The 25,957-nt window shown below is 42.4% G+C and overlaps 1 protein-coding gene across 4 annotated transcripts in view; it reads left to right on the top strand.

The window, feature by feature from the left end:
* BRAF (B-Raf proto-oncogene, serine/threonine kinase) overlaps positions 1-25,957 on the top strand; it is a 167,741-nt gene that overhangs the window by 89,380 nt on the left and 52,404 nt on the right. For all 4 annotated transcript variants that reach the window (XM_073621837.1, XM_073621840.1, XM_073621838.1 and 1 more), the window contains exons 3-7: positions 796-1,053; positions 3,429-3,532; positions 4,905-5,007; positions 5,536-5,684; positions 8,364-8,483. In XM_073621837.1, coding sequence (XP_073477938.1) covers positions 796-1,053; positions 3,429-3,532; positions 4,905-5,007; positions 5,536-5,684; positions 8,364-8,483 — 734 coding nt within the window. The remainder of the gene's footprint in view (positions 1-795; positions 1,054-3,428; positions 3,533-4,904; positions 5,008-5,535; positions 5,685-8,363; positions 8,484-25,957) is intronic.

The raw sequence follows: 25,957 nt of genomic DNA on the forward strand, positions 1-25,957 counted from the left end.
CTCAAAAAACAATGATCCAGTACCTCTCTTAATGCCAGGTTGGCATCCAGGACTCTAACCTCTCCTTTTGGACCCACATCCAATCACTGTCCAAGTTGTGCTGCCTTGACCTTTGCAACATCTTCAAACTTCGCTCCTTTTTAGCCATTGACAAAGATACTAATTCACTCTCCTTTGCTAACTACAACTCTCTCCTTGTTGTCCCCCCCCACCTTTTATTAGGCTATCCCCTTCAGTCTCATGAATTAGTCTTCCAGACTCATCCATCTTACCAACCAATTGGTCTCCCCGCTGCCCCTCTCTGCCAATCCCTCCACTGGCTTCCTCTCACCCAACAAATGAAATTCAAAATGCTAGCAACGTACAAGGCCATCCACAGTCCTGCTTTTCTGCAGAGCCTCTTCCATCCCCCGGAACTCCCTACCCTAATCTCCCTGGTCCTTTACTACTTTGTCCACCTCTAGGCGATCCTTGAAAATGTCTTTTTTCCGGAATCTTTCCCACCTTTACCTAACAGCTGAAATGTAACTTTCTCCAACTCTAATTTGCCCCTCCCCTTTTCAGATTGTAAACTCTTACCTTATTGAATTGTGCTGACTCCCTTTATTTTATAAAGTGCTGTGCAAACTGTTGCTGTGCCTGGTGCTATATATAAATCCTGTTTTGATGATGATAATAATAAGCAAGCACAGCACTTGATCTGCATTGGGTGTCTCGCTCCTTTTGACTTTTCTGTCTGTCTTCCCTTACAAATGTACAGTGGCATTATTGATTTGTTTGGTATTCTTCCCACAGGCTTACGAGGAATACACAAGTAAACTCGATGCCCTCCAGCAGAGGGAACAGCAGTTACTGGAGTCAATGGGAAATGGAACAGACTCGTCTTCATCCCTGTCCTCAGAAATGACACTATCTTCTGTACCATCCTCCCTGTCTTTAGTACCCTCGTCCTTGTCCGTCCTGCAGAACCCCTCTGACCTCTCCCGTATTAACCCCAAATCTCCACAGAAACCTATTGTAAGAGTCTTCCTACCTAACAAACAGCGCACTGTGGTAAGTAACAGTATGTCCAGTTTGCTAGAGGTTGCTAGGTGAGAGGGGAAAAAACTCAACCCGTAACTGACATTTCACTTTTTGGGAAATGCTAAAAAAAAAACCATTACTGTGGTGTATCGGGCAAATGAGCCCAGTTCATAAATCTGATTGTAATTTTCTGTCAACTTTTCACATCTATAGTCAAGAAGAGAAGTTGGCCTTAAAGTAGAATTCCAGTCAAATATTTAACTATACTTAAACCTTCTCCCACCACCATTCTAAGCCTATTCTAACTACCCTGTAATGGAAAGATTGCTATACTTACCTGTTCACTTCTGAGGGCGCTGCGATCCAGTGACCTGATTGGCTCCCAGTGGCAGCTTCAATGTAGAGGGTGGGACAACCAACAATGCATTCCCCATAGTAAACCTGTGGATGACATCACCGCCTAGGCTCTGCAACCGTTATCGGTGATCTCTTCTCTCCTCGGCTACTGGAACGATCATGTGACCGGAACGGAGCTCCTTCAGAATAGGTAAATATAGACATCTTTCCTTTTTAGAATGGGAGTGGTAGCAGGATTAAATATAGATCGTATTTGTCTGGAATTCAACCTTTTTAAAGGGGGTTCTCTGCTGAAAAAATACATAGGCTGCCATTGCTTACACTCCTGCTGAAAGCGTTCGTTGACTGCCTATCATACTGATCCAGTGTCTTCAGTACTTTGAGTTACTGGCCTGACCAACACCTATGCAAAAGTTTTGGTTTTATTTAGTTTCTTGTTTTAATACTGGACTCCTTGAACAAGCAAGAACCACCAGGCAGCATGAATGGCAACCTATATAAATATATTCGGCATGGGTAATAATTTTGTTGTTAGTCCACTTCCCATGAAGCCTCAGAACTATCAAGTTGTGAATTTGAGGCTGTCTCAATTTCTATGAGTGATGAAGTGCATTTCGATCCACCCATACTTTTTCTAGGAGAAGCTGCATTTCAGAAGCATAGCTTAGTTGGGACCATCTATAGGACCATTATTTTTTTTCCAAGTAGTCTGTAGTGGGATGTAGAGAATTAGTTCACTTTTTAAAAAAAAAAAATAAATGCACAATTTTTGCAGGTAAAAAATGTGCATTTATTTTTCTTTAAGGAGCCTTCAGAGCATTGCACCCACGATCAGCAGATCATGGGTGCAATGTCCTGCAGACTCTTGGCATAGCTGCATGCCTGTAACTCGCAGCTCATTTGAATCTACAAGCCCTCAGCCACAATGGCTGTACTTGTAGGAATTTATTCACAGGAAACTTCTCCCAAATGGCTGCGCTGCTTTCAATTCGTGACAGCAGAAGTGGGGAGATGATTCCTGGCCCGCTATTGCAGGGACTAGCAAAGGGAGAGCTGCAGATGCTGGAACATGCTACATGTTCCTCCCTGAAAAAGGGTGGAACATGCAACATGTTTCAAAAGAGAACTTGGCGTTTAATTTACCCTGTATAATGTGTAGCTTTGTCTTCTGCTCCCTCTAAGCATGTGACATCTTTCAAGAAATCTTTTATGGCAACTGACTTACCCACCAAAAGCATGTTGTGTGTTTTTGTGTTTGTTTGTTTTTTGTGATTCTAGTACTGAGATTTACTTAGACCTACCATATGGCACAACCAGCCTAAAGACTTGACTTTTCTTAACTGTGTTGCCTAACTGCAGTAGGGCCCCACCTTATCCCCAACCACAGATTGGATAGGAAAGAAGCAGCAACACAATTCTGTCATCTCTCTGCTCCTTTTGGCACATATGAATGCAGTATACCTGTTTGGCCCCAAGTGCTACCCCTCCTCCCATTCCAAGTGCTGCTGTACTTGAGATTACAATAGGCTAAAATCAAGTCAAATTTAAAAATATTGTACTGGTTGTAGTAAAAACAAACATTCTTTTTATTTTTATTTTTTTAACTGCCTGTATGGCTTTAAAAGACATTTATGGTTCTGTATTCTGTAGAAATAAAGGTTGTTTCTGTATTTTACCCCGCTGTCCTTCCTGTCATATCAAAAATGCTTGCTTAATTTTAGTTACTAGGAAAAAAGCATTGTTTTTGCAATATTCATATTGAGAGAACCAGAAGTGTACTTTAGCACATTTTTTGTCATCCATTCTCATGTATGGTGATTGGTTGTATGTACATATTATGCCAAGCTAATGTCCTGTATTTCCCTAAATATTATCCAGTCATTGCATGCAGGACATATACCACCCCCCCCCCCCCCCACCACCACCACCACCACCTTTTACACATGCTCTAAAAAAAAAAAAGGTTAACCATTGCCATATGAACTGCTCAATGAATATTATGTATAATGGTCCTCTGAAAAACATCATTTGTATCTTTGCCCCCCCAGGTACCAGCTAGGTGTGGTGTGACAGTGCGAGATAGCTTAAAGAAAGCACTAATGATGCGAGGTCTAATCCCAGAATGCTGTGCAGTCTACAGGGTCCAGGATGGGTAAGAATGTTATCGATTTGTATTTTTCCAAAGTCTCATCTGTCAAACTAAATAAAAATCCTAAAGGATGGATCCTGCAGTAAAAGGGGTATTGTACACGCCTCTCTGGCTAGCCAGTGTCTTCTATCTTCCTCACCTTTCAGCACTGCAGCTTCATTCAGTCTCTTTAGGCTTTAACGCTTCTGGTAGTGTCAGGTACATGTGTCCACCCACTACATGCATTCCTTCTGCCAACCCCTTGGTCACTGCTGAGTCCTGTAGTAACTTAGAGGGTCAGAGTAAAGAACTACAGAGGTGCAGCAGGAGATGCAGGGCTCCATCACTCCCAGTGGGAGTATTGAATACTGAAGAGACTGACTTAGGCAGCAGTGCTGGTAGTAATAAAGGCCACCGGAAAAGATCTCTTTTATTACAGGGACCTTCCTTTAAGGATTTCTTTACCCCAGAGGATCTCCTTGATTTGTAGTGTAATGTAACCAAGATAGCCTAGATACAACCTTAATCCAATAAAAGTCAGGGGGACAATCCAAAGAGTAGCCCGATGCAAATAAAGTTGTATCTGGACCACTTGGCAGTGGTTTGGCACATTTTTTACTATTTTCAGGTGAATGGACACTGGCCAAATAAGGCAGACTTCCCCATTCAGGCAAAACCCCTCCCAGCACTGCAAAGCCTCAGTTTTGTGCTTTTTAAGATTATCTGGTTGCCTGTTTTTTTTTTTTTCCCTGCCTATTCCATACACCACTGGGTGTAGGGGTAGGAAATGGCTTTATCTGGATCGGTCTCTTATGACCTAGAGATACAGTACCTGCCCTTGTCTTGGAGGACTGGGGGCGGGACTTAATGTTTCTAGGCAGGACTGGATCTTGCAGGCAGCACTTTTTCTAAGGTACCTGGGAAGCCTTTAGTGTTGTCCCCTTTGCTGTGCCTTTAGTGTGCTATGGTGGATGATGCAGCTTTACTGGGCCAGCTTTGGGGTGCTGCAGCACTACACCAGCAGCAGTGGTGGTGTTTAGTAGTACTTAGCTGGGAGCTCTCTGCTGCTGAATGCATTTACAGGGCACCTTTTTCTAGTCAATTTAGTGACACAGGCACAATGACAGCAGCATAGGACTACCCTGCAAGTTCTTGGGGACAGTAATGCATTGGACATTGTCACCAGCTGTCTGGTGCTGGCAGACACTCTTCCCAGTTGGGTGACCGATCCCATTCTATCTCTCAAGCCATGTTAAACCGCAGACCGTGAAGTGGGGATAAGTGTGATGGGGTGGTCTTTTATAGTTTTTCATTGATTATTTAAATTACATTTTCACAGTATGTAATATATATATATAGTTCAGCATTTTGTAATTCAAGGATTGTTCTTTCACAGGGAGAAGAAGCCAATAGGCTGGGACACAGACATCAGCTGGCTTACAGGGGAAGAGCTACACGTAGAGGTTCTGGAAAACGTGCCCCTCACAACACATAATTTTGTATGTATTACAGTAAACTGCAGAAGAGGGAATTCTACTACCTACAGGGTTTTTTAGTTTTTATACTGTGCATTTTTTTATTTTATTAGAAAAAAACCTTACTGAACACATTTTAAAATACAGCTGCACATAGTTATCAAAAGGTGTATTTGAACTACTATAAAAGCTGACTGTAATGCAGAATTTTATGCGTTTTAATTCACTTTTTTTTTTTTTTTGTTTATTTTTTTTTTTATTTGGCGGTCATGTGATCGCACAGCCTCCCTTCACATCCTTTTTCCTCATAACAGTGTGTCTGTATAGTAAGTAGGTGGGTAGTATATCAATGTCAAACAAAGTGGTTCCCAGCAGGAGAAACATGGCTGGTCAGGGAGTCCTTGGCTAAACTGACTGTGTGGGATACAGGCACGCTATACATCAGCAAGGCATCATTTGGCTTGATGCCTGTCCTGTAAAGTGTACCTATTAATGTGAGGGAAATCTGACTTGTGCTCCTGATCTTTTATTTTTTTTTTCTCTGATTTCCAGGTACGAAAAACGTTCTTTACTTTGGCGTTCTGTGACTTTTGCCGGAAGCTGCTATTCCAGGGTTTTCGTTGCCAAACGTGTGGCTATAAATTTCACCAGCGGTGCAGCACAGAGGTGCCCCTTATGTGCGTCAACTACGACAGACTTGAGTAAGCACCCATTGGCAAATATTTGTGTCCTGTCATTGTCTCATTTTAAAGATCATTGCTGTCCAAAAAGAACTTTTAAGCCTGTTCCACATGGGCTTTAGCTTCTATAAGAGCAGTGTGAGCAGAAAGCTTTTACTAAGCATTTACAGAGCTTTCAGCAAGCCTTGTTGGATCTTTTAAAGCGCCCTTCTGCTCCAGTTTGTAAATATTGAGCACAGATCTCAATGGCGGTGCTGATTGCCACTTTAAATAAGCTGCTAGAAGTCTTCAGCACTAATTGAAGCTTGTTAAAAACCTGATGAAGCCTGCCAGAAGCTCGTTTTAAAATGGCAATCGGCACTCCCGTTGAGATCTGTTTATAAGATTTCAAAGCATGAGCTAAGCTACTTGAAGCTTGCTAAAAGTTACATTTAAGCTTGCTGTTCACCCTGCTCTTATACAAGCCAAAGTCCATGTGAAACAGGCCTTACACATCGGGGTTTGTGAGCGGTCAGTTTGGTCTTGTCTGCTCCACCACCAGCACGAGCAACCATTTTTCTTCTGCAGGAGAAGTGAACAATTGAAGGGGATCACTAAAACTAATGTTCCAAAAACACTGACCCCTGCAAATCCGTCATGGAATACACCCCTCTTCTGCTGCTGATACTGACTGCTGTAGTAAAGAGAAACTACAGTCTAAATGTTCTGTAGAATCCTACACTTCCAGGAGTGTCAGATGCCTGGTCCCCTGCTGTGCATTCAGGTTTCTCCTGACAACTCTTATGTTACTACAGGACATAGTAGTAATATAGGGGCTGACAGACTAAACCACTGATTGCAGCTGGAGACCAGAAAGTGGTGGGATTCTGCATGATACTCAGCTGTCAGTTTCTCTTCACTGCAGCTAAGATTGATGTCTGGGTGACAGGAGAGGTGAGTATTCCATATCTTCTATATAGGGTAGATTTTCCTTTCACTTAAATTCTCAGACACAGGAAGAAGTGAGGTAATTTCTATAAAGTGAGGAAAAAATCTTGTCTTAGACAGCTGTCATCCGAACAGGTGCCCCCATAGGAAGTTTTACCCTTACTTCCTGTTCCGTGACAACTTAAGCGTATTTGATTTCCCATCACGATCACCATGACCAATAGCGGGGTGAATCTCCCCACTGAGGACTCTGACAGCAATAAAAACTTGTATCTTAATTGGCTTATTTTGTTTTGCTTGTTGGCTGTTGAAGTGTCCAATGTGGCCTGTATTTAGTGTTCAGTTTTGCTTACAGCCACATTTGATTGGGCCCTGGGATATCTGTCTAATATACACAGTTCAGCCATAATATGACCACTGACAGGTAAAAACAATAACTTTGATTTATCTTGTTACAATGGCTTCTGAAAGTGGATTGGATATATTGGGCAGCTTCTGAACGTGAATAAGCTTTAAATGATAAGTTCACAAAAAATAATTGCACTTTTTTTTTTTTTTTTGGTTTTACAGGTAAAAAAAAAAATGCATTTACTTTTTTTTTTTTGTAGGAGCCTGAAAAGCATTGCACCCATGGTCAGGATTCCTACAGACTGTCAGTGTAAGCTGTCTGCCTGTACCCTGTACAGGCAGGCAGTTTCGCAAAGACTGGAAGACTTAATTCAACACTAGAGCGGTCAACAGCGCCCTGGTAGTTCATTGAGAACTACAAGTCGACAGCCGCAAAGGATTCTGTGAATGAGTGACACGGCCATGTGGGCGGAGCCCCGCACAGTTGCACTCTTTTCAATTGGTGACAGCAGGTATGGGAAGAAGATCCCCAGCCTGCTGTCACGAAGTGTAGGGATTGGGAACAAGTTACATGTTCCAACCTAAAACCAGGTGGAACATGTAACCTGTTTCTGCGGGTAAACTTATCTTTATGGATTTGAGCAACTATGACAAGGGCACAATTTTATAATGGCTAGATGACTGGGTCAGACCAACTCGGAAACTGCCGCTCTTGTAGGATATTCCTGGTCTGTTGGAGTCCAAGTGTTCCAAGGAATGAAAATTGGCCAACCGGCGACAAGGTCATGGGCAGCGAAGATTGGTCCGTGTAGTCAGTTTAAATAGCAGAGCTACTGTAGCCCAAATTGCTGAAAAACTTTATGCTGGTTCTATAGCAAGGTGTCAAAACACCGTGCATTGCAGTTTGTTGCGTATGGGTGTGCACAGGCTGGTCAGGGTGTCCACAGTCAAAAGCACCTACAGTAGGCACATGAGCCTCAAAATTGGACCACAGAGCAATTGGAGAAGGCGGCCAGGATGAATGAATTTCAGAGTAGTTTGAGGAACCCAACAATGAGTTTGAGATGTTGACTTGGCCTCCAAAGTCTCCAGATCTCAATCCAAACAAGCATCTGTGGGATGTGCTGGAAAAACAAGTTGGGATCCATGGAGGACCCACCTCGCAATTAACAGAACTTGAAGGATATGCTGCTGACAGCTTGGTGCCAGGTACCACAGCATAGCTTCAGAAGTTTAGTGGAGTCCACAATGGGTTATGGTGCGTGGTCATAATGTTATGGCTGATCATGTAGTTGCCTGTGTATATTTGAGATGGACCCGATGTCTGCTGTTGGGGTTTTTCTTGTACGTGTGAGGCTGTGAATTCCTCTGAACACCGCACAAGTTAGGCAAGTCTCATTCTCTCCATTTTGTCTTGCCTTCCAGTTTACTGTTTGTCTCTAAGTTCTTTGAGCACCACCCGATATCTCAGGATGAAGGTCCATTTGAAGAGGTGACTCAAGCTGTCGAATCTTATTCCCCCTCACCTCCGCCCGATATCAGCGGGTAAGATACTTCAGTTTTAATGTTTCCAGGATTTACTTTTTTGTGTGGTTGTTTTTTAAAGAGAATCGAAAGTCTAAAATGATAAATATGTAATTTGAAAATTATTAGTGTGTTGTGGTATTTACCTGCACTAGTGCCCATGGTTTCGAACTGGGCTGTGTTGCAGAACGACACCAGCCAAAGAATGTTTAGCATTTGACTTTTACAGGTATGTCCGATGCCTCCATTCCCCATGCACACTGTGTTTTTACTCACTTGGCGCTACATTGCTCACCATCCACTGTACAGCATAGGATACAGTGGTGCCATAGCGGCCAGTGGGTGGAAGCAGGCATTGGACCCCTCCTGAAGATTCATTGACCAGTATATCTTTGTAAGAAATCAAAAATCAAAAATAGGGAGACATGGTAAGTATTATGAAGATAATGGTTTAACGCGTACGTCCAGGCATATTTTTTTTTTTTTTTTAATCTTTGTTTTTGGATAGAGCTCAAAAGGTTTTGAACCCCTGGCAGGTCTTACTGCTATCGTAGGCTCCTTAAGAGAGCCCAATTTCCTGTCCTGTGACAATGTTTTACCAGACAAAAAGTCAGGGGAATTCTGTTAGGTTTTTATTTCTCTCTGTTGCAGATGATCCCTTATTCTTGTCTGATAAAACCGTTGTCAGTAGGACAGGAAGTGAGGGGAAATTTCTCTAACGGGGCCCCAGACAACAGTATAATACCAACACAGGTTCTTGCCCCTCTCTGTTCTATTCAACTTTTGTATAGTTTGTAATTACACACAAGGCAGCAATATTTGCTCATAGCATATTCTCGCTCCAGCACGGTAATATGAACCTCAAAACATGCAAAAACATTTAAAATTTGTAATCACATGCTCTAAATGAGATTTCCAGCTTTATTTTCTTAGCCATTAACTGTCTTTTAAGCACTGTTATGTTTGAAAATGGCCAAGTTTAGGATGGAATTTCCCCTTTTGGTTAGTCTACCCCTGAGTGGGACCACCACGAATTGCCTGTGCAGTCCCATCTGCAGCTGCAGGTGCTCCTGTGGTTTAAACAATCCTTTCTCCAGGCAGGCCTGGAAGAACAACAAGCTGGAAATATTGTTATGTTTAATCTGTCAGAGGGTTAGCAGTTGTTATGTAATTCTGGATTATCCCCAGCATTTAGCAGGAGTCTTGATCTGTTAATAGAGCTTTTTAAATGTTGGATTTTCTGTAATCCTGGTAGTGAATGAATTGTGATTTTCATTTTTTTTTTTTATTCTTTATATCATTGACCTCACCTTGGCAGAATTCCTCTTCTCTGTATCATACTTATGTTTTCAAATATAATTTTTTTATTGCAAAAAGGGCCGGTACAAAAGAGTAACATAAAAACATGGGGTCATGTCAGATGACATACAAAAATTCACTCAGTACAAAAAAGTTCTATGTGCCATAAACAATGTTGTATAACAAACCATTTAACAAATGTTTCTCTAAGTTCATTTTAACCGACATATATGACTATCTTGCAATTCACATCTCAAGTAGCAAGGAGTGTGGGTGCAACACAAAGGTACACTTTCTCAAGAGGAAGTTAAGGTTAGGCAAGAAGCACAGCACACATCCTATAGCTTTAATATATTTACGAGGACTACCTCTGTTTTCATAAACTTTCTCAGAGGGTAGTACCTGGTTATTTGCTCTTAACCACTGATGGGTTGAGGTGGGGGGGCTGTAACCACTTAAAGTGGTTGTAAACCTGAGACATGAAATATGAACAAAGCAATACCCTCTATAGTGTGTCCTTATCTCAATTAAAAGCACTAAATGTCATTTCTGTCTGCTGCTTCATTCCTCTGCTATTAGCATGAGTCACTTATGACAAGTTTTCCTGACACCAAGGTAAAAATGGTGACCATGGAGGAATCTCCAGCAAATTGATGGCCTCAGCTCTGTTCTAGTGTGCTGTGTGAAGGGGTCGTCGTGTTCCTTCCCTCCAATTAACTCTGTTCCCTTTACTGAGCTCTGCAAAGTAACTTCAGCTCTCTGCCCCCTTTTTTCTGAACTTTCAGACAAGCTTATAAATTCAGCACTTTGAATGGATGTAGAGAAGAGAGGGTTGCAGATAGACAGATACAACTTATGTAGGAGGATTTGCCTAATCTCTGTGTATCACCTAAGGATAGTCCCTTCACTAGGTATACAGGTGCATCTGTAAACCTGTGGACAACCACTTTAAGCACATTAAAGCTTGCAAGCTCCCTCAGTAGTGTTCTAGTGTAACATGACCATTGCTCTTCATCCAAAAGACCCAATAGGTAAACCTCAGGGGTAAATGGAACAGGAGTTTACATCACTGCAGAGAATAGGTCCAAAATATGTTTGCAACAGCTAACTATTCGTGGACAAAGCCAAATGAAAAGTAAGCCCCTGATTGGGCGCACCTAGTGCCAGTAGAATCAGGGATACGATGCATGGCAGTTAATCTGATGGGCGTGAGGTAGGCTTGGTGGAAAATATTAAGCTGTGTTAACTGCAGGGGACACTGTTAGATGGCATGACCTAGCCTCCTCCTAATCCTCATCTGAAAGATTTTGTATTAAAGATTGACATTTTATGTGGACCACCAAAGGCAGCTTATGGAGCTTAGTGTATATAGTAGGTGGGCGTATAATGCGTAATATTGAGAAGGCTTTTAGAGCCTTGGCACCTCAAAACCCAGATCAGAGGATCGTTCAGGAACCAAAGGCTGTATCGTCCAAACTGCACCTGAAGAGTATGCTGGAACTGTAACTATCTATAAAAAAAAAACAGTATGAGATAACTGATATCCTTTATAAATGCTCATAGGAATGCAAAACCTTGTTACTATAAACATCAGCTAAAGTTCCTAGGCCCTGACGCTGACAAAGGGAGGAGTTTTCCAAATTCAACAAATGGGGAAACGTAGGATTGTTCCATAATGGCAGTTCCAAGGGCACATCAGTATAGGAATCCAATTTTTTTACTTTCTCGCCATACTAAATTTGCCAGGGTAAGTATGGATAGATTACTCTTTGGGAGATTGGACATGGGGGCCTCTAAATCAGAATTTGAGGAAGTCTGCGACACTAAGCTATGTGGGTCTCCACTGTATTGGGGAGCTCAGAACCTAACCAATCTGCTAAATTTTATATAAGATAATAATTTTTTTTTTTACTTTTGGTTTGATACTGTCCCTCTCAGCCCCCTTCTCCAGCCATTTATTAGTCATCACAAAAAAACGAAAAAACTGTTGAAACCTTTTCTGTACTCTTCTAACATCACCATCTGTTGTTGGCACGCTGTTTCCAGTGCTGCCTACGCTGACTTATTGCTACTTAATAATGTCCTCCTGCTACTGCAGCTTTCTGAAATCTAATGCCCCGTACACACGATCGGACATTCCGACAACAAAATCCATGGATTTTTTCCGCTGGATGTTGGCTCAAACTTGTCTTGCATACACACGGCCGCACAAATCTTGTCGGAAATTCCGAACGTCAAGAACGCGGTGATGTACAACACTTACAACGAGCTGAGAAAAATGAAGTTCAGTAGCCAGTGCAGCTCTTCTGCTTGATTCTGAGCATGCATGGCACTTTTTGCGTCGGAATTGTGTACACACGATCGGAATTTACGCAAATGGATTTTATTGTCGGAAAATTTAAAAACCAGATCTCAAATTTTGTGCGACAGAAATTCCGATGGAACCTACACACAAACGGAATTTCTGACAACAAGCTCTGATCGCACATTTTACGCTGGAAAGTCCGACCGTGTGTACGCGGCATAAGAGGTCCCCTCTGCTGGACAGCTATTGGAAAGTGTCACCCAGGCATTGACTTGGATTTCCAAAAAAGGTCCCCCTTCTCTGCAGTAGAGGAAGTTAGAAGACTCAGGACTCAATGGGGGAGATTTACTAAAACTGGTGCACACAGAATCTGGTGCAGCTGTGCATGGTAATCAATCGGCTTCTAACTTCAGCTTGTTCAGTTAAGCTTTGACAATAAAACCTAGAAGCTGATTGGTTACTATGCACACCTGCACCAGTTTTACTAAATCTCCCCCAATGGGTCATGTGACCATGGATTTAGGCTGGTGCTTAGCGATCAGTTCAGGGTTTGGCGCCCATTGGCACCATATGCGTTGGACTTGGCAGCATTGCCCAACACTGCCAGTGCATAGGCAAGGTGGAGTTCACTGAAATAAGTAGGACATGGACTACTATTTTTCTTTAACTCTGGATGTTTGACATATGGACACTGCTTCCTTCACAGCACGGCGGCAGTTGCAGTATTACTCAGCCACTGCTGTGAACGAGCCCTTAAAGTGCTTGTACACCTCAGACATGAAGTATGAAGAAAGCATATGCCTTTATACTGAATACTTGTCTCAGTTCAGAGCACTAAGTGTCATTTCTCTCTGCTGCCTCGTTCCTTTGCTATCCGCATGAGTCACTTCTGGACACCAAAATAAAAAAGGTGATGGAGAGGGAGCTCCAGCACACACAACCTGTGATTGACAGCCTTATCTCTGTTGCTGTGTGAAGGGGTGTGTGTCCCTTCCCTCAAATCAGCTCTCCGCTCCCCTCACTGTGCTCTGAAGAGTGTAACTTCAGCTCTCTGCCCCCTGCCTTTATGGAAGCTCAGGCAAGCTGTATACATTTTGAAATTTGAACAAATGTAGAGAAGACTGCAGATAACCAGGTACGACTTATGTAGGAGGATTTGTTTTATCTCTGTATTACCTGAGGCCAGTCACTTCACTGGGTGGGTGGGCTCAATCTTAACCAGTTCCCTACCGCCGTATAGTAAAAAGATGGCAGCAGGAACCCTTCGTCCCTCCGGGCGGGCATCATATGACGTCCTCGGCCTGGCGGCATTGTGGAGAGCGCACGTGCGCTCCTCACATCACTGAGGACCCGATGCGATTGCCCTGTGGCCGCTATGTCCGCCAGGCACCCACGATTGCTCATCACAGAGCAGGGACGTGGATCTGTGTGTGTAAACACACAGATGGGGAAAAAAAAGTTGACTCGCGCTAAAACAAAAAAGGCTAACGTGTATAAAGCTGAAAAATCCCAGCCTATTTATGATATCTTAGACATTGAAGAAATGTAACAAAAGTATATATCAAGTTGGGAGATGAATACCACTTCCCCTTAACAGGTATGTGTAACCAATAGCGACTCAAATTGGTACCTAAACCAAAACAAACCACTTAAATTGGCAAAGTGAATAAACTGCTTGAAAAAGAAAATAGTGTAAAAAAGAAAGTCCATGTACAAAAAACACCATAACGTGCTGTGATAAAAACAAAAGGTGTCCAATTGTATACAGTCCCAAATGTGTGGGTCCACCACCATGAATGAAGTGCCTGGCCGCTTACCGGAACCCCATGACCCCTCGTTACAGAGGGTCTAAATGGGCATTGAAGTCCTGCTGCATCCGACAGCCTGGGGACCCGAAAGGAGACTGGATTGGAATCTCTGGAGTTTGTAATGCTGTAAAGGTTGGGTACAGGTGGGTCTCCAGGGAAAAAAGGCAAAACTCAGCCCTCAATGGAATACCAACGTCATGTGGGGAAAACAAAAAGAGGCTCCCATAGTGTAAAATCACTTGAAATTTATTAAAAAATGTAGTAAACACTCACATTTAAAATAGCACTTTTCCTCAGATGAAAGGCAGTCTGTGACACCGGCCGGATGTACACAGGCCGCCCGTCCTACTGGAGTGACAACGACAGAGGGAGGTGACGCGATGACACCGCTCAGCCCTGCGCTGCGTTTCGCAAGAGATTGCGTCTTCCAGGGGCACGGGCGGTGCATCGCGTCACCTCCCTTAAATACAATAAATAAATGAAGGAGCCTCGCTCTGGGTTCTCTCTGGCCCGGACGTCCGTGTGAGTGTGGAGCGCAGGGAGTTAGACACAGGAGCGCGCCCTGTATCACGGCCCCGATCACGTGATATGGCGTCGGGTCGTACGTAAGGAGGAAACCAGAACAAAAACAATCCCACTGCGCCTGCGCACTCTGAATCTTGATCTATGTCATGTGACACTATATCGGATGAGCAACTAAGTAGCCTTTGCTACGCACAAGCAACAGAGACCGGGCGAAGGGGGGGGGGGGGCGGACGGGAAACGTCAGTGATCAGCAAATATACATTGGGCTCATACATCAAGCTTTACACCGGATGTGTTTCGATCATTTTTTACAGTACGCACTAATATATTATTATATATATATACATATCACCTCTTTTTTTTCTCTAATTGTTCCTGTTAGCATGTACTAATATATTATTTTCATTAATGTATTTATAGTACATTCTGATTTATGGATTAATTTTACACTTCTTAGTTTTATATTTAACACATTTTGTGTTCTGTCCGCTTCAGTGCGGACATATGTCAGTGTGGCGGAGTGTGGGCCTTGTCTTGTGGGCCCCCCTTCCCCCCTTCCCCCCCCCCTCAGTAAAGCTTGATGTATGAGCCCAATGTATATTTGCTGATCACTGACGTTTCCCGTCCGCCCTTCGCCCGGTCTCTGTTGCTTGTGCGTAGCAAAGGCTACTTAGTTGCTCATCCGATACATGACATGGATCAAGATTCAGAGTGCGCAGGCGCAGTGGGATTGTTTTTGGTTTTATTTTTGTTCTGGTTTCCTCCTTACAAACGACCCGACGCCATATCACGTGATCGGGGCCGTGATACAGGGCGCGCATGCGCTCCTGTGTCTAACTCCCTGCGCTCCACACTCACACGGACGTCCGGGCCAGAGAGAACCCAGAGCGAGGCTCCTTCATTTATTTATTGTATTTAAGGGAGGTGACGCGATGCACCGCCCGTGCCCCTGGAACACGCAATCTCTTGCGAAACGCAGCGTAGGGCTGAGCGGTGTCATCGCGTTACCTCCCTCTGTCGTTGTCACTCCAGTAGGACGGGCGGCCTGTGTACATCCGGCCGGTGTCACAGACTGCCTTTCATCTGAGGAAAAGTGCTATTTTAAATGTGAGTGTTTACTACATTTTTTAATAAATTTCAAGTGATTTTACACTATGGGAGCCTCTTTTTGTTTTCCCCACATGACGTTGGTATTCCATTGAGGGCTGAGTTTTGCCTTTTTTTCCTGGAGACCCACCTGTACCCAACCTTTACAGCATTACAAACTCCAGAGATTCCAATCCAGTCTCCTTTCGGGTCCCCAGGCTGTCGGATGCAGCAGTACTTCAATGCCCATTTAGACCCTCTGTAACGAGGGGTCATGGGGTTCCGGTAAGCGGCCAGGCACTTCATTCATGGTGGTGGACCCACACATTTGGGACTGTATACAATTGGACACCTTTTGTTTTTATCACAGAACGTTATGGTGTTTTTTGTACATGGACTTTCTTTTTTACACTATTTTCTTTTTCAAGCAGTTTATTCACTTTGCCAATTTAAGTGGTTTGTTTTGGTTTAGGTACCAATTTGAGTCACTATTGGTTACTCATACCTGTTAAGGGGAAGTGGTGTTCATCTCCCAACTTGATATATACTTTTGTTACATTTCTTCAATGTCTAAGATATCATAAATAGGCTGGGATTTTTCAGCTTTATACACGTTAGCCTTTTTTGTTTTAGCGCGAGTCAACTTTTTTTTCCCATTCGTTTTCTGTGTGTTTGTGTCATACATAGGACTCTGCAGCATAGATGGTTCACAATTTATTTTTATCTTTTGTTGCGCAGTTAATTTGACATTTTTCTTGTAAACACACAGATCCATGTCCTGTCAGGGGAGAGGAGAACTGATCGTATGTTCCTTGTACAGAGGAACACTGATCGGTCTCCTCCCCTCATCAGTCCCCTCCCCGCACAGTTAGAATGACTCCCTAGGACACAAATTTAAGCCCTTCAGCGCCCCTAGTGTTAACCCCCTTCCCTGCCAGTCACATTTATACAGTAATCTGTGCATTTTTATAGCACTGGTCGCTTTATAAATATCAATGGTCCCAAAATAGTGTCAAAAGTGTCCAATCTGTTCGCCGCAATGTCATAGTCACGATAAAAATCACAGATCGCCGCCATTAGTAGTAAAAAAAAAAAAAAAAAAAGAGAAATAAAAATGACAAATCTATCCCCTATTTTGTAGACGCTATAACTTTTGAGCGAACAATATATCAATAATAATCAATATACGCTTATTGCGATTTTTTTTTTTTTTTTTTTTTTTTACCAAAAATATGTAGAAGAATATATATATAAAAAAAAAAAAAAAAAAAAGTAATAAATATTGTGTGGTGGGGTTTTTTTTTTTCTTTTTTTTCAAAATTGTCATTTTTTTGTTTATAGCGCAAAAAATAAAAAAAGGCAGGAGTGATCAAATACCACCAAAAGAAAGCTTTATTTATGGGGAAAGAAAAGATCAAAATTTCATTTGAGTACAGCGTCGCATGACAACGCATTTGGCATTCAAATGCCGCGTACACATGGTCGGAATTTCCAACAACAAATGTTCGATGTGAGCTTGTTGTCGGAAATTTCGACCGCGTGTAGGCTTCATCAGACGTTTGTTGTCGGAATTTCCAACAACAAAAATTTGAGAGCTGGTTCTCAAATTTTCCGACAACAAAAACCATTGTCGGCGCTAGTATGAAGTAACAAAGCACTGCTTGTTCCAAGATGGCCACCTCCGCACAGACACTGTGCAGAACAAAGCATGGTAAGTCTATAATCAGCTGCAGGGAAGCTATCAACCATATTGGTAACTAGTCATTTGCTTTTTTTGGGCATAACTTACACAGTACAGGCCCTCTTCAAGCCTAGCTACCCACGGCATCCAATCAGCAATTTTATGTGCTGAAGGCTGGTAAAATATGAATTCTCATTGATTACTATCAGTTACAGCATTAAATCTCCTTTCTTCAGTTATTGACTAAGACTGAATGTTCAGTGGATTTGTGATTTTAATTCCTTTCTTAAAGCGTAGGTTAAAGCACATCATTGTCATTTTAAAATGTACTATATGGTCAAAACTTTGTGGACTTCTGACCTACCTCACCTATATGTCCATCACTTAAAATGATTGAGTTTAGTTTGGAAAGGCTCTTTTCTGTTCTTGCATGACTGTGCCCCTGTGCATAACGTTACCTGCATAGACGTAATTTGATGACTTTGGTGTGGAATAACTAGAGTGTCCTGCACAGAGCCCTGACCTCAACTCTACTGAACACTTTTTGGATGAACTGGAAGGTCAACCAAGCTGACTTCTGTTCGTCGAGGCACAGCAAGTACAGGAGCACATGTTTTTTGGCGGTACTGTCACTTGCCGTATTTTTTAGACTATAAGACACACTTTTTTGCCCCAGAAATATGAGTGAAAATGTCCCTGCGTCTTATGGTGCGAATATATGACAGGCACCGCCCCCCGCCGGCACCGCCCCCTGCCACCGTACACATCGCTTCCCGCCATCACCACCAGAAGAGAGGCGGGGGACAGATTTCCAAACAACCCCCCCCCCCCCCCCCCCCCGGTTCCTGAGACAGAAAACTGAGCATTCGGCCGCTCGGGCTGCTCTGTCTTCTGTTAGGTGGAAGGGATAACACCAGGTAAGGCTGCGTTTGTGGCAATGTTCACTCTGCATTTCTATGGCAATGGTTACTCTGCATTTTCTGTGGCAATGGTTACTCTGCATTTTCTGTGGCAATGGTTACTCTGCATTTTCTGTGGCAATGGTTACTCTGCATTTTCTGTGGCAATGGTCACTCTGCATTTTCTGTGGCAATGGTCAGGCTGCATTTCATGGGCACTGGAAAATATTTTAGTACACCATCAGAATATTTTTTTTTTCTTGTTTTCTTCCTCTAAAACCTAGGTGCGTCTTATGGTCAGGTGCGTCTTATGGAGCAAAAAATATGGTAAGTGTTTTGGCATAGGGCATAGGCCAACACTCCTATCAGAAAAGCGGCTGTGGTTACAGGCCTATCAGCCCTCAGCAAGCCATGGTTCTCACATGCAGAGTAGGGATGGATCGAGTAGGGAGGTTCCCCTGCAAAGTTCAATCTGCAATGTCTCCCTTATGGGTCAGATTAGCTCTGAAGGGTGGAATTCTATGAAGGTATTTCTGGACTGTGAGATCAGCTCTTAGGGTTCTCACTAGCCTAGGATGCAAACTTGTGTTCTCCTTGCTCTCCCCCTCTATAGTGGGAGGATGAGGCATCAGAGGAAGTTCCTCGGGGAGAGGATGTAGTGGAAGTTGTTGAGGGTGGTCTTGGATAAAGAAGGCAATGGTCGGCCTCCAGGTGGATGCTCCGCACTGTATACTATCTACTGAGATTGTAAATTAAGCTCTCATCTTCTATTGCTCTGGAATATGCTGTGGGATGTGATTTGGATCCTGGATATACAGCAGCTTAGGACCGTGCAGCCATTGTCATACAAGCCTGTACGTACCTGCAAGCTGAACACAGCACAACCTCCTGCAATACCAATACTACTGTGATTGCCTATTGGGACTGTTTTATAAGTCAGTATGTGCATTATTAAATATGTATCCAGTAGAAGCTTCCTGCATTACCTCATGCCATTCTGGTTTCTGCTTGTATAGTAAAACCTTGGATATGAGCTGTTTTTTTTTTTAATTTTTTTAAAAATTTTTTAATCCTGACTCGGTTTGCAAGCGTTGTCTCGCAAGACGAGCAGGATTCAAACCTCCGGGGTGTGCAGTACTGCATTTGGCCAGAGGTGGGGGGGGGGACTGTAGACTGTTTAAATCTCTGCTCAGTGCAGCAGGGACTGGCTGACATTCGAATCATGTATGGTCAAGCTGTTGTACCCAAGTTGATCAATAAACTTGGGTAAAGCCAACATCTTGGATTTTTCATGCAATTATTGCCAGCGGCTATAGTCATGTGTTCTCCTGACAGGGACGGCTGCCCGGATTTGTCGAGGATGATTTTTTGCATAGACAATGGGCTTAAATCTCTGCTTACAGAAGAAGAAGCAATTGATTTTCTCAAGAACTTGGTATATGCTTGCCACTGCCAACCTCAGGTTTCACAAAATTATCTCTAACAGTGACAGGGTAATGAAAGCCTTTCCTTCTGACGACTATGGTGTTGGTGTAAAGGGATTTGAGCGGGGGAACAGATCTTTCCCTTATGCAACATAGCTTCGGATTGCTTTGGCATGTCAAACAGGACACATTCATGTTTCGAGTATCAGCTTGTGACAAGCCCTTTACGAAACAAGGAGCTTGTCTGCTGTGAACAGCATTTACAATCCTCTGGGTTTCATAACACCCTTTACTGTTTAAGGTAAAATATTTGTAAGACATCTTACTTCTAAAAACATAGATTGGGACACCACATTACCCAGAGAGAAACAACAAAGATGGGAATCACGGAAATAGTCCCTGGAACCATTAGGACAATCTCAGATACTGCACTTTTACATTTCTGCATTCCCAACTAACGCAACCAGGAGAGAGAGATCCATGTTTTCCCTGCTTCCATTGTAGCAATATCTGCAGTAGCCTACCACAAAGTTGTGGGTTTTCGTCTCGGTAAGGCCAAGCTGACCTTAAAACCAGTACATGCCATTGCAAGGCTTGAATTTTGTCCAGCCATATTGGCTGTTGAAATTGCTGAGCTTATAAAACATAGAATTTGAAATGGCTTCTTCACTTATACTCCTACAGGAGGATAGCATTGGGATACATGCACAACCAAACTAAACAATTCTGTTTATGTCAGAGTACAACGCATCGTTCTCCAATCCCGATCAGTAGCACTATGTGCCTGCGGACCTCAATTGCTGCACCCGTGCAGTACTAGCTGCTGCATTTCTAGACGTTTCATATGGTCATCCCCACCTGATTTCTTGAAAGATAATTCACACCGATTCTACATTCTACACTCCAACACCTCTGAAATCAAAGATGAGGCTGAGTTCTCACCATATTAAACGCTTTTCAAAGTGGTCTTCTGTTGTACGAGCAATCACATGACTTATCAACATTGCTACCGTCCCCTCTAAAGAGTTTGATTCAAAGGGAGGTAAGAAGAACTGGTGCATGTTGCTGCCGTCTCCTCTGAAGATACACATAAACTTCTTTGAGACCTTAAAGCGGAGTTGCGCCAAAAAAAAAAAAAATTTAAAGTCAGCAGCTACAAACACTGCAGCTGCTGACTTTTAATATTGAGACACTTACCTGTCCAGGGCGCCCGCGATGTCCTCACCTGAAGCCGATCTGTCCCTCGGCTCCCGGTGCAGGCATCTTCAGTAAGGGTCCTTTCACAATGAGGCGGTATGCAGGCGCTATTGCGCTAATAATAGCGCCTGCAAACCGACCCGAAAGTGCCGCTGCTTTGATTCCAGTGTGAAAGCCCCGAGGGCTTTCACACTGGAGCAGTGCGCTAGCAGGACGGTAAAAAAAGTCCTGCTAGCAGCATCTTCGGAGCGGTGAAGGAGCGGAGTGTATACCGCTCCTGCCCATTGAAATCAATGGGACGGCGCGGCTATACCGCCGGCAAAGCGCCTCTGCAGAGGCGCTTTACGGTGGTTTTTAACCCTTTCTCGGCCGCTAGCGGGGGGTAAAACCGCCCCGCTAGCGGGCGAATACCGACGGTAAAGCACAGCCGCTTTACCGCCCACGCCTCAGTGTGAAAGGGCCCTAAGGGAATCGGGAAGTGAAGCCTTGCGGCTTCACAGCCTGGTTCCCTACTGTGCATGCTTGCATTTTATCTTAAGTCTACTGCTTCGTTTCAGCAGTCTTATTTCCTGTTTCTTCTGCCTGACGGATCTTGACGGGGGGGATGAGGCTGCTTCTAATTCCACTATTTTCAGGTGGATTTAGAAGCGACCATTCATTTCTCAGGCCTGTGAGATCAAGGGCAAAAATTCCTCCTTTCCATTCCGCCAGGAGTGTCCTGGGCCATTCAGCATCAGTTATTTATTATTTTGAAGTTTGTAAGGTTGCAACCTGGTCTTCTCTTCACATTGCTACAACATTCTTTTGGCCTCATGCACACAGGACATTTTGGAAACTGTCCTAGAATCCTAGAAGCCTTTCCTCCTGCCAGCAGTGTTTTGGTAGGAAAAAATGCCTGATGCTTGTAACACGTGTGTAACTCATATAGGTGCTTATGTAAGTGTGAAGTGCTTGGGAGTTGATTCATTTTATTGGTCAGAAAATTAAAGTGGAACTTAGTCAGAAGATGAGGTCCTGCTATATCACTTCAGGCTGGCCCATTTTGTAGGTATAGCTATGTAAAACATAAAAAAATGTCTATACTGTTTAAAATGCAGTAATACTGTTTCACCCTGCTCTGCACATGCTCAGTTGCTCTCCTTTTTAGGCACTGCTGAGTTTGTAGAGGCCGATCTGCTGACAGCCCTAAAGAGGAATTAAACCCTCCTATCCTTTTACAACCAAGGACGCTGCTTCTGTTTAAACTGCAACTGCCATGGTGCTGCACATGTGATCAGTTATGACATCAGCCATTTGATGGTTTGACAGTTTGGTTGAGGACACAAGCAAATATGACAGTTAGCAATCCCAGAAATCAAGGAATTTGTTTTTTGAAACCGTTAAATTGGTTTAGTTCCGCTTTATGATTTACTGCTGTTTGAGGGCTCTGGGCTTCAGAAAAATGTTAGCCTTCAGCAAGAAGAAAGTTGTTATGGGTAAAGTTCTGCTTTAATTTATTCTGGCTATTGAAATGAATTAAAGTGGATGTAAACCCAATGTCATCCTTTCTAAACTACTGCCATAGGGGTTATCTATAAGGATATACATGCCTCCTGCATGTATCTTTACCTGTCAAATGTCTCCCCTCTGTCTGTTATGAGAGCCGAAAAACTGCAGTTTCCATGGGTGGGTCTGTTGTCTGGAGCTCGGTGGGTGGAGTCGTGATGTCAGTAGGCTCCCCGCCCACCTCTACACTCCACTTGTCAATATGTATTTTTCTCCTGTGTATTTCTTACACTGAACTTCTGCTATGATCTCTAACATCCAGTGAAAAGACAGGAAAGTAACCACATGACTTTAGCATGCCCAATTATGCTGAGGTGTGGAACATCCAATCCTGGCAAAGCAGCAGAAGAAAGGAGTGGGGGAGGGAATTAAAAAAATAATGCATGTGTCTTAGGCTAGTGCACGAGATGTAAATCACCTGTCACTCACAGCAAGGGGGAGGATTTGACAAAGTTTTTCTCTGTTTGTCAAGATTTATCTCACTGAACAATAAGAGGATTGCTCAGAGCTGGATTAACTCTTTGTGGCAAGACTGGGCTCAAATGATAGGAAATCTTATACTCTATATTATGACATTAAAAAAAAAAAAATTTCCGGGTTTACATCTACTTTAATGCTCAAGTGCTAAACAACCCTAGCTTTTATATGTATCAAGCTATTTTTTTTTTTCGCCCAAACTCCTCTGCTCCTGGGTGCACTGGCAGTGGGTTTTTCTTTACTGCTTCTAAAAGTCCCTGCCACTCAATGCTGCTAAAAGCCTTGTTTCATTTTTTGTTTAAAGAAAAACAAAATGTAATCTGAAAGAAGAAGAAAAAATGTACTTACATTTTTTCATACTATCACCAGTCAGTTATGATGATGCTGTACTGCACTGGGGACAGTATGTAGTGTAAAAGAAATGAGGTCGTCAGTACATCAGAATTGATCAATTTTCAGATATACCATAGTTTGTGGACTCTATAACTTCCCTTCAGGCTTAATAATAAACATTGATTTGGGTTATTTTCACCACAGAAACATAGCAGAACACCGTTTTGGCCTAAATTAATGAACGATCATTTGCAAAATGTTATAACCGTTTTGTGTGTGTTTTTTTTTTTTTTTTGTTTTGTTTTTGTTTGTGTTTTAAATTTTTTTGTGTTTTTTTTTTTTTTTTTTTTTCCCCAAAAAAATTGTCGGTCTTTTTTCGATTAGAAAACAATAAAAAAAACCCAGTGGTGAATAAATACCACCAAATATGAAAGCTCTGTTTTTGTGGAAAAAAATAACATTTTCATATGGGTACAGTGCTGCATGACCACAAAATTGTCATTCAAAGTGTGACAGCGCTGAACACTGTAAATTGGTTTGGGCAGGAAGGGGTAAGAGTGCCCAGTATTGAAGTGGTTATACTTGTGTCATACTTATAGGGTGCCTGCTTTTCCAGCTGGTATGTAAATTGTACAATGCTTTTGTCTAGCCACGTCCTGTTTTGACTAATCACAAGGAGTGTTTGTGTGTCAATACTGCACTGAGCAGTAAATGGTGACATTGGCAGAAAACATGGAAAGTCTATCCTTGAATTTTTTCTTTATCAGCTATTATTCGACATGTGTGCTCTGAGCAAAATCAAATGCCAATAGATGTAAAAGCTAAAAGAACCGTAATGAAATCTGCTTGGTTTCCTGGCACTTAAAATGCGATTTACTTTGTATTTTGGCAAAATAAAAAGACGAAAACAAAATGTAGCTAACTTTTATATTTTCGGTTTTTAGTGTAGAATGATTAGCTTATATTCAGCTGCAGACACTTGAAAATGTTAAAAATAAAAGATAAAGATTAATTGTTTATTTATAAACAATTGCTACACAAACCATATGATCATTTTTAGCTTTCCATCTCAATATAACAATAGCTGTGACTTTTACAAAACTGAAAAAAAAATGAAACTGAGTTTTCTTACAGCCATAGTTTTTAGGGATGTTTTTTGTGCAAAAGCCAACTAAAGCTTACAGAAAGTGAAAGCTTTAAACAATCATCCCTGTATCTGTGGATTTTATGCACAAGTGGTCTATTTTCACCGTGCATGCGGCAATGTCTGGCCTTTAAAAGGAATGTGAAGTGTGTGGTATCTCACAAAAGTGAGTACACCCCTCACATTTTTGTAAATATTTTATTATATCTTTTCATGTGACAACACTGAAGAAATTACACTTTGTTACTATGTAAAGTAGTGAGTGTACAGCTTGTATAACAGTGTAAATATGCTGTCCCCTCAAAATAACTCAACACACAGCCATTAATGTCTAAACCGCTGGCAACAAAAGTGAGTACACCCCTAAGTGAAAATGTCCAAATTGGGCCCAATTAGCCATTTTCCATCCCCGGTGTCATGTGACTCATTAGTGTTGCAAGGTCTCAGGTGTGAATGGGGAGCAGGTATGTTAAATTCGGTGTTATCGCTCTCACTGTCTCATTCTGGTCACTGGAAGTTCAACATGACACCTCATGGCAAAGAACTCTCTGAAGATCTGAAAAAAAGAATTGTTGCTCTACATAAAGATGGCCTAGTGTGTGTGTATGTGTGTGTGTGTGTGTGTGTGTGTGATATATATATATATATCTATATATATATATATATATATATATATCTCAGGATGCCCTTAACCGTAAACTACAGTTTTTAAAATATATATATATATATTTGTATTGTATTTAACTTTTTAATTATTATCATGAATTTATTGTTGGCCATTATTTGCACCTTTTAGTACAAGAAAAATGCATCCCTTTTAAATTCTATGTATATCTTCACACTGGTCTTTTGCGTTTTTGTTGTGTTAAAAATCTTGCTTGCTGCATTTTTGGTCAGTTAAAATCGTATAAAAAATGCACCTCCCTGTTGAATTGCATTGAAAGTGCAGCAAGAATGCATCAACAAGGCACCCGTGTTACATTTTTTAAGCGTTTTTTGGGTCACGTGACCTATGAAAAACATGCCATAAGCGCGGCAAGATCGTGTGTGCTTTTTTTGGCGCCAAATATTGGCACATTCTTTTTCTCTGCAAAATGCCGATAACCCAATTTTCGGCCGATGTGCGCTGACATTTCAGTGCATTTCTAAACAGGTTTATACTTGCTCTGTATAATGGTATTGCACAGAGCCACCCCTTACCTCCTCTTCTGGAGTCCCCCGTTGGTGATATTGGCTCTTCCTCTTCTGTGTCTGCCCCCAGACATGCGGTCTCACTTCCGAGATGGGCTCTTTGTGTCCATTGACGCGTGCAGCCCCACCTTCTGCTCTCTGCTCACTGGATTTTGCAGACAATAGCAGAAGCCAATGGCTGCTGCTGTTCTCTACAAAGCCTGAGACACCAGGAAGCGAGGGAGAGAAGAATTGCAGTTGGGCACAGATACAGGAATCAGGTAAGTGTTAGGGAGGGGGGAGCACACATTGGAAGGTGAAGGTTTGTTTTTTGTTTGTTTTTTTTGTACCTTCATTCATAAAATGCATTGGGGTAAAAAAAACTTAGGCTTTAGAATGATTTTAACAAGGTTCCTTGTTCTGTTGGAGGACGTGCCTGTTTTTAAAGACCCAAACGATAAGCATTTGGACACTTTATAGAGCTCTGCTTTCACTAGTGGGCCTTGCACTTCATCCAATTCTGACTGTGACTTTACTTCATCAAACCGTGTCTGACTGGAGAAAATTGGTTAAAAGTAAGGCTAAAACAACTAATGCACATA

Source organism: Aquarana catesbeiana, linkage group LG03, assembly GCF_042186555.1.
Source record: "Aquarana catesbeiana isolate 2022-GZ linkage group LG03, ASM4218655v1, whole genome shotgun sequence".
Classification (NCBI taxonomy): Eukaryota; Metazoa; Chordata; class Amphibia; order Anura; family Ranidae; genus Aquarana; species Aquarana catesbeiana.